General features: G+C 45.3%; 1 protein-coding gene across 4 annotated transcripts in view; it reads left to right on the top strand.

The window, feature by feature from the left end:
• The window catches only part of ABL1 (ABL proto-oncogene 1, non-receptor tyrosine kinase), an 82,833-nt gene that overhangs the window by 48,524 nt on the left and 25,438 nt on the right, over positions 1 to 8,871 (top strand). The window contains exon 2 of one of the 4 annotated variants that reach the window (XM_026860408.1): positions 205 to 370. The exons of 2 other annotated variants lie outside the window; for them this stretch is intronic. In XM_026860408.1, coding sequence (XP_026716209.1) covers positions 286 to 370 — 85 coding nt within the window. In that variant the 5' untranslated portion in view covers positions 205 to 285. Of the gene's footprint in view, positions 1 to 204; positions 371 to 7,673; positions 7,748 to 8,871 lie in introns of those variants that run through there. One more of the 4 variants, XM_026860409.1, reaches the window with a different exon arrangement.

Raw genomic sequence — 8,871 nt, 5'->3', positions numbered from 1 at the left:
GAGATGCGGGGCCCCAGGATTTTCCGCCTCTCGGGCTCGCCCTTGTAATGGTTTTCAGAGTGCTGGATTTCTTAGACTTTTCCTGGATATTTCGCTTTAGATTTTTCCTGGGTATTTTGTTTTAGACTTTTCCTGGATTGTTTTAGACTTTTCCTGGATTTTTTTAGACTCTTGCCGGAATTTTTTAGACTTTTTTTTTGTTAGACTTTTACCGGATAATTCGACAGTGCGAGAAGAAGTTGAAGGGGGAAGGGAAACCAGACAGCCGAAGCCAAACTCTAACAAATGAAAATGTTGGAGATTTGCTTGAAATTGGTGGGTTGCAAATCGAAGAAAGGGCTTTCCTCCTCCTCCAGCTGCTACCTGGAAGGTGAGTACCCAAGGGGCTGGGGTCGGGCCGTGCCCCCCCCGGACCCGGGGACTCTGGCTGCTGCGCTCCCGGGGAACACGGCCCGACCTCACCGCCATCCCAGACACCAGTTTTATCCCTTGCTTGCAAGTTGGGGCCAGGCTTGGGGAGGTGTTTGGTCCAGGCCAGCTTTAGGCTAGGCTTTCGCTTGTAGGGGCAAAGGAACCGGGTGGTGTAGGCGGCATCCAGACCCCAGGTGACTTTCATTAAATGCAGTATACAAAGGGAGCGCAGCTCTACCATTTATGGTTGTAAAATGTCAAGTGATCTTATTGCCGAGCCCATAAAAAAAGCTGTATCTTCAGGCCTTGGCTTTTTTTTTTTTTTTTTTTTCTTTTTTTTTGCGCGCGGGGAAGGATCTCCCTTATTTTGGATGTGAGAGGAGGATGGTAAAACCAACTCCAAGCTCAGGTAGAAAATTTAGATGAGTCCATCAGTAAAATATTTTCAGCATGCGTTAACCAAAATGAACTAAGAGATTATGTATTATCCCCTTGGAAGTTTGCTTTCCACAGGCATTCCTTTCACTGAGTTTTCTTGCGTATTTGCTATTAAAAGGTGATTTTTTTTCAGTCACACCCATAATTATTTGTGGATATTGGGATGTTAAACACATGGGCCTGACTAGTTCAGATTGAAGGCCTTGGCAACAGAGGCACCGTGCTGGGCTGGGGGACTTTGGGCTGAGGTCTTGCTTGGCGTGACCTGGAGCCAGTGCTTCCCCCTGGCCTGGCTTCACCCCCGCCCTGCGGGGTCCCCCCGCGCAGCCCCGGCCCCTTTGCTGCGCTAGCGGGGCTGCGTCCATCCCGCTGGGGCTGTCCGGGCTTCTTCAACTTCTTTTGTGTTGCTGGATGTTGCTTCAGTAAAAATAATCCCCATGCCAGGAGGACCGTGCTAACTCATCAAATCAGAGGCACGAAAGGCAGCAGCTGATTTCCCGGGGCCTATCGCAAGGCGCTGTTGCTCAACTCTCGAATATTCAGTGGAGAAATGGTCCTTGGAAATTCATAGGTTAGGAATCTCAAAATGTACAAATGGCTTCTCCTGGCAAACCCATTTGAAGACATTTCGGATCAAGAGTCTGTATTTATCAGATGCATTTGGGGGCTCTGAAGAATTTTTTAATTTCAGTTTCCAGAGGACTTTATTTAAAGTCTCAGAAACCTAATGATGGGCGGATGCATATGAGTAATTTTTGTCTTTCCTATGCGACTGAATTCTCCTGTGATCTTTTAGGTCTATAAAACCTCTGCCTGTGTCCCCTGCCTCTGGTATTGCTCTGGCACAGCCAGCCTGTGTGTTGAGGAACTCCGAGCTGTGCTGGGCCTCCCCTTTTTGTGCTGTTGGATCTTTCACCACAGCCCTGGGAGAACAGGCCGAGCATCTGGGGCCTCTCTTCCCTGCAGAAATGAATGCTAAAGGATGATGTTACAAGGGTGTTACCCTGCAAGTTTTTCTCTTTTGTGTGTGTTACAACCACTCCCCCCCCTCCCCAATTTGCAATGCAGTTGCATAATAGGATTAGAGCATAGTTCGTGCCATATAGGCAGTATCGAGTTAGGAACATGATCATTGACGCAATAAATATTGTAATATTTCTACCTTCTGCTTCCCTGAGACTGTGCCTGCTTATTTATTTTTTATGATGGGATGGGAAATAAGCATTAAAACATCTTTTAAGCGATTTCTGTCAAAGTAGCTCAGTCTCATTTCTCAGCTCAGCACGGGGCAAAACCGAAGCCAGCATCCAAGTGGCCTGTTAAAAGCGAAGAGATGTGGCAACTGCAACCTTAACGCTGTTACAGTCCAGACAGGGCGGCCCAGGACCCACCATAACCAACTGTGGGTCTCTTGGACAGCAGGGTGAGAAGCAAGAATCTGTACTCATCTGGGGAAAGAAAAAAAGTTTTAAAAAAAGAAGACTTTTCTGTTACTCCTTTCTGAAGCTGAAGGTCCCCACGTGATATTCCTGGACAGCTTTTTATTGAAACTGTGCGGCTGAAAGTGCTATTGAGGACTCTTCAAAAGAGTAGTGGTGGCGTGCCCCAAGCCCCTGTACTCCAAGGGCACAAGTGAAAACCATTTGCTTGCATTACCCTTAAGAAGATAACAAGTTTTTACATACACATTTGTTAATTTTGATAGAAACCACTTAAGCTTAGCAGATAGTGACAAGGGGGCAGGTTTGTGTCAAGGGTTGAAAATTAGGGACCCTTGCTCCTGGATCCCTATGAGCATCATGTGATGGCTAATCCATTCCCATGCGCAGCCCACAGCCTTGCTGAAGCTTCTGAAAGGATTAAGGAGATAATGGTGATATCATTGGAGAATTTAACTCTGCTCTTGTTATCTTAGTTGTATGGGAAGCTGTTGAGGACATGAGGGGAAAACTGAGAGCTTTTTTACTATGGTAGACTGAAACCTTAAACGTAACTGCTAAAAGGATGAAAGGTCCATTAGGTGTGTGCAAACCAGTTGCAGCCAGGAGGATAGATTAAATTTTGCCTAATTCAATTTCTTATTTTGGTTTTCATGTGTTAACAAAAACTCAACAGTGTTTGGTTGATGAATAGCCTGGGACTGTAACAAAATCAGATCTGTATTTTGAAACACACTTTTTGAAAATGTTGTATTGAGGTTGGGTTTGATAAGGCTGATTTAGGGTCAAGCACATGTGTTGGTGTACAAGTCTTTTGACCAAGTAATCAGAAATGTGTTTTTTTTTTTTTCATGGCGATCCTCTTCTGAAAGGCTTTTATGCTCTGTTAGTTTGCAGGAACGAGGATTGTTTGTAGAGACCTCTGTGGTGGTGTGGAGGGATGGCAGGTGCTGTGTCCCATTGCTGTGTGCTTTGCTGTGTACAAGCAGGCTTGCCTGCTGTTGAGACCTTTTTTTAACTTGATCAAAAATAACTTTAAACTGTTTCTAACGATTACTGAGATTTCATATTGATGTTTGAGCTAGCCTTTTTTTTTTTTCTTCTTGTTTCTATTCCCACAAGTAAATATTATTTTAAAATGTGAGAGATCTGAATTTCTGTCATCTGCTTTTTCCTTTCTGCCTTTGCCAAACTGGATAATTCCTCACCCACTTCACACCAAGAAAGGGTAAAGAGTAGAAGGGAAGAGGCACAGCAAGTACTGCTGCCAATCTGATCTGGAAAACAGAACGTGTCCATGTCCCTAATAGGGGCTGAAATACTCTTGCTGCCTTTTTGGGCTTGCTCTACCACTGGAAGGCAGAAGCCTTGTTTAAAACCTGTCAGTGTTCTCTGTGAAGTTTAAAAACCGTTTTGGGGACACTAGTAAAGTCCATTGTTTTCTAACTGAAATGATTTCTGTGCTGCCAGCTGTCAGATTGTCGCTGCTCTTTTTTTTTTTTTTTTTTTTTTTTTTTTTTTTTTTTTTCTCCGTGTCTTGTTACGAGTAGACAAGCTTAGGGAGGAGCAGCAGCCAGTAGCCATTGCCCCATTCCTGGAGAGTTTCTTTATATGTGTTTGGGCACGTATCAAGCCAGACCCAAATCTGCACCGCACTCATCCTGCCCTGGTGTCCCTGGGACCAGCAGGCAGGTCTTTGGCCAATCTGTTGGGAAGAGTGAGTACGTTAAGACAGTGTTGCTGCCTCCCAGGGAAGAGCCTTCTGTTTGTTTCCTCTCTTCCTTGGATATTTCTGTTCCTCACCTCTTGGCCTCTCATCTACCATCACTCAGTAGAGTTCTTGCTTTTAAATACATTTCTAGTTTTGTAATGGCTTGCTAGTTATGTGCCTGTTCCAGTGGTTCTTGTCTGTCCCATCCTTATTAAAAAAACCTGACTGATGGTGCTACCATTTCCCATGGGTTGTGGTGAGAAAAGGATTGTCATTTCATAGAAAAAGCTGTAACTGGCTTCAGAGCTAAAAGTGATCATCCACAGACCTGTTAGTGCTTCCCTGAACAGTCTGAGACTACCCAGTAAAACATGGAAACCGTAAATCTTGATGATTCTTGCTTGGTGCTTTCCCTCCTTAGGGCTCAGAAACGGGCAAACTTCAGTGCTTCTGCTCCCTTAATAAGGAAACAAACCACAAAATTGTAAAGGTAAAGTTTTCAGAAATATTTAACTGTCATTGAAGCTCCCTTGGATCTAGTTACTCTTTCGCCTTTCTCTCCCAGAGGTTATAATCTAAGGTCAGGCAGCAGTCTAGTAGCAGATTTGGGAATAAAATCCAAATTTCTGCCATACCCACTATTCCGCTCCATACATCTACAGTTATGATTAGCTGGCTGGAGAAAGATGATATTAACCATGTCGCTAAGGGGTTATAAACGGAATAAACTCACTGAATGAACTTGAGTGGAACCTGCAGGCTAATATGAGAGTGAAATTTCTAAAAACCCCATTAAAACCCACAACCAAACAACCCAACCAAACAAAAAACCCAAACAACAATAAAAGCCCCAAGATGTCAAAGTCATCTCTTGGAGTGGGAGAAGCCACATCATCAGGGGTGCTTAGTGTTAGACAAGATAAACACTGCACTTGGCTGCGAGGGCCTGTTTGTGCATGGACCATGTGGCAGGAGCTGTGGGTGGCTTTGTTCACTCCTGTTTGCAGTCAGCAGACTAGATTTTTGATATTTAGAGTGCCGGAGGTTCCTGGTGCCCATGCTAGAAGGAGCTCAGCCTGCCTGCAGGGCCAAGACACAGTGCTGGGGGTGGAAATAGGGTGACACAGCTGGGGAGACTGGCCCAGCCCTGGGTGAGTGGGTTTGGTTGAGAGAAGCTGTATCTGTTTTTGCACTTCTTCATCTCTCTATAGAAACACATTTAAAAAGAGATCATTTGTCCTCATGCTGGCTGGAAGAACGTGACTTTCCAAGTATCAGCCACGAGAGAAGTGACAGTGATAGCCTTTGCTACAGAAGGTTATATGGCCTGTGTTATGGAGTGGGTAACAGGAGAGCCTGAGCATGATCTCACTAAAGGGATGAGTCTGAAATAAAATGTGAAACCTTCCTTCTTTTTGGAAAAATCTAGTTTACAGATTATTTATTTATTTTAAAAATCCATATTCCACCAGGCATAGGGAATCCATGAGGGCCACTAAGGAAATAATTGGGACAGAGAGGCAGCTGCTCCATCGTATGTGCTCAGAGTTGGGAACATTTGGATGAGTTAAATCTGCATAGCTATTCTGCTATTTACCATCTTTTCTTCCTGGGGAAAAGGAGAGTAGAGGGAACGTAGGGAAAGGGGAAGCTTTAGATAACATGTGCTGTACCTCCAAAGAGTTTATTAGATGTATTCTGTGCTCCCTTGCTCTAGAAACCTCGTGGAAAAAAATGCCAGCACAGTTTAAGACCACAGGATGTTTGTTTTGTAGGGAGACAGGAGGTCTCCTCCTTCCCTTGGGACTGCCCCTCAGTCAGCTGTGGAGGAGCCGAGTGTAATTCTGTGCTGCTGTCTGTTTTCCAACCCTTTCCTTAAATTACTAAGGAAATTTGCTTGCGTTGGTCTAGACCAGAATTGTTCATATCTGAGAACTTCTCACACAGTTGCTAACAATGATTCATGACTTCATATAAACAGTAATTAGCAGGAGATGGTTACACTTATGAAACCTTTTAGTGTGCAAACATAAATATCTCCTGGTAAAAACTTAATTTAGGGGGGGGAATGAAGACATTCTTATGGCTAATGCCTCAAAATAAAAGCTGCTGTTGTCTTATTTCGAAGCCTGCTCCACTTTAATTAAGAGAGTCATCATTTAGTTGGTGTTAGTGGAGAACTGAATTACAGCATTGCCTTGGGACTCCTTCCAGGAATCCAGGTATCATCTGGAGCATGGTTATGATCAAAGTAATAAATTATAGTCTTGCCGGGACACAGCAGAAGACAAAGTGAATACGTGGAAGGAATCAGAGTGCAGAGATAACACTCACTTCCTTCCCCATCACCATGCCAGGATACCCTCCTGTAGGTAGAGCAGCCGGGCTGATTTGTTAGGGGGACTCTGGCCCATTGAAGAGCTCAGCAATGCTGTAAAACTGTAGTTAAAACCAGCAGTAGGAGGTAAAGAAGCTGTAGTGTGTTGAAAAAGAACCTCAGTATATATGAACAGCAATATCTAATTCCTGCTCTGAAGGACTATAATGTCTGGGCAAATTTACTAGAGAATAGCTCAGAGGGATAAGTACTGCTGACAGCTGGCTGTACGTGGCTCCCAGATGGACATGGCCTCTCTGCTTCTCTTGCTTCATGGCTTGTGTCCTGAGTCTGCTGACAGCCTCCTCCGGGGGCCCAGACCTTTAAAAGTGTGTTTTGTCACGGTCTATCAAGCTTCTGCTACACTCAGGTCATCACAATTCTGCTCTTTCCTTTATGCTCTTCTCTGTGTTGACTCAGGGCCTCATCCTCCCTTTCTTGCTGCCCTTCAGGCTTCATTCAGTCACCTCCTTCCCCACTCCAGTTCTTAATTTAGGGTTTCTGCCTTATGGAAACACCAGCCCTAATGCAACCCAAGGGTTGGGTCTTGCATCTCCCCGTCGTGCTGTCCTGCACGGCAGCATTCACACACGGCGTGCACCTCTGTTGGGGTGCCAGCGACTGAGCTGGGGGGGGTTAGCTTGGAAAACACAGCAGATATGAGCCCATCTGTGCATCGCATCCTATGTGGTCACTTGGGGGACTTGTGTGGTTTTCCAGCTTGGCAAATTCTCATACGCTTTATTTATCAGCCTTTGCTCTTGCCAGTCCTTGGGTTTGCTGACAGTTATCACTGAGTCAGTGTTTGTAGGAATGTCATGGAACAAAACTTGACTTTCGCACCACAGCTTGCGGGTGTTTTCGGTGTTTGACACAGTGTTGTCTCATGGTCTGAATCGAAGCGCATACCTTGGCATCCGTGTGTAGTGAGTCAGTCCCAGCACTGCCACAGCCTGGGCACGAGGGAGGGATTCTTGCGGAGCGCTTGGCTTTCCTCCCGCATCCCCTCCGTGGCTGTGCATGAGCCGTCCTTCGCTGGGCTGCGATCGCGCTGGAGTTGGAGGGGAGCCTGCCTTGGATTTCCTGCCTTCCTGTCGAATCAGTCCGCCACGGGGGAGGCATTTTCCTTCCTAATGGAGGTTACGGTCCGTCCCACTGTGCAGCATGTACTGGTTTGTGCCGTATTTGGGGGAGAGCATCACGGCGTCGCTCCTCGCTGAGGTTGTGTATCTGCTACTTGCAGCTCTCTGCTGTCTGTCTGTTCCAGGTGTTCACTGATGGTGTAACTCCTTGGAGTATCTCCAGTCACTGCAGCGCCCTGTGTTTGATAAGGGAGCTTAATGGGCTTGACAGGATCAAAGCGTTTTCATGGTAAAATGATTATAGCTTAATTTTCTGAAAGTGGATTTTCTGTTTCTTTTCTCATTGTCCTCATGAAGCAAACCCAGGCTACTAAATGTATCCTCCCGAATGAAACAGGAGGGTGAAGCAAATGTGTCAAGGTGCTTTAAAAAACCCAACCAACCACCGTTTCTGACTCTGGAATCATTTAGAAAGCAGAATTATTTGACTCCTCTGATTCACTGTAAAAATATATCTCCCTGAATGTATGGTTTGGCTAGGAAAATAGGCCCAACAGTGTGTGTACTTGCTGTTTTGCTCTCTGCCCACATATATGACATTACCTTTTCCAAAGAATACAGTAGTGCTTGTGTTCATAAATAACCACTGAGAGAACCTTTATCATTGGTGATCTGGCCAACACATTAAGGACACAAGATTGTCTGTGGGTTAATAGTGCCACTTTCACCACCAAAGCCTAAAAAGGAATGGGATTTGTTATTGTTTGTAGGGTTGGGATTTTTTGTTTTGTTTTGTTGGGGGTTTTTTAGCATTTCCTCATTGGGAAATGTATTTTGAACCTGTCCCAATCCACACTTAACATCCATATGTTTTCTGGTGTCAGTTGTATCAGTTCTTCACTGGTTTACTGTTACAGCTTATGCTGGCTTTCCAGATCAAACAAGCAATAGTAATAAAAGCATATTTTGGTGTGATTGCATCTACATAGCAGCCCCTTGCTAGTGAGTATTACAAGTATAAAGAGAGAACTGTGCTCCCAGGTGACGCGATAATGTAGAAGATGCTTGGCCTGGGGTTTCTCCCTCCAAAGCCCTGTGCGTTCACCTGTGCAGAAGAGGGATTCAGTGGTGAGTGGGGGAGCACGCAGGGTGATGCTGAGTAATGAAGAACAATATTGTGGCACGAGGGGCTGGGTGTGATAGTGCCGTGTTTCCTGTCCCCATTGCTGCGCTGACGCGATGGTTTGTCTGTGGTGCCGTGACCTCGTTCAGCAAATTCATCCAGCGGAAAATAACCCTCAAAACCCAACATTTTTCACAACTTACTGTCCTGGGTTTGTGCCAGCACAGTCACCCGTGGGGCTGCCAGCACAGCTGGAGATGGCACATTAAGAGTGAGGGGACACAACGACC

The sequence above is a fragment of the Athene cunicularia genome (genome assembly GCF_003259725.1).
Source record: "Athene cunicularia isolate RWA chromosome 17 unlocalized genomic scaffold, athCun1 chr17_part1, whole genome shotgun sequence".
NCBI lineage: Eukaryota > Metazoa > Chordata > Aves > Strigiformes > Strigidae > Athene > Athene cunicularia.
Note: the sequence above shows the minus strand (reverse complement) of the source record. Positions and strands in the feature narration are given on the sequence as shown.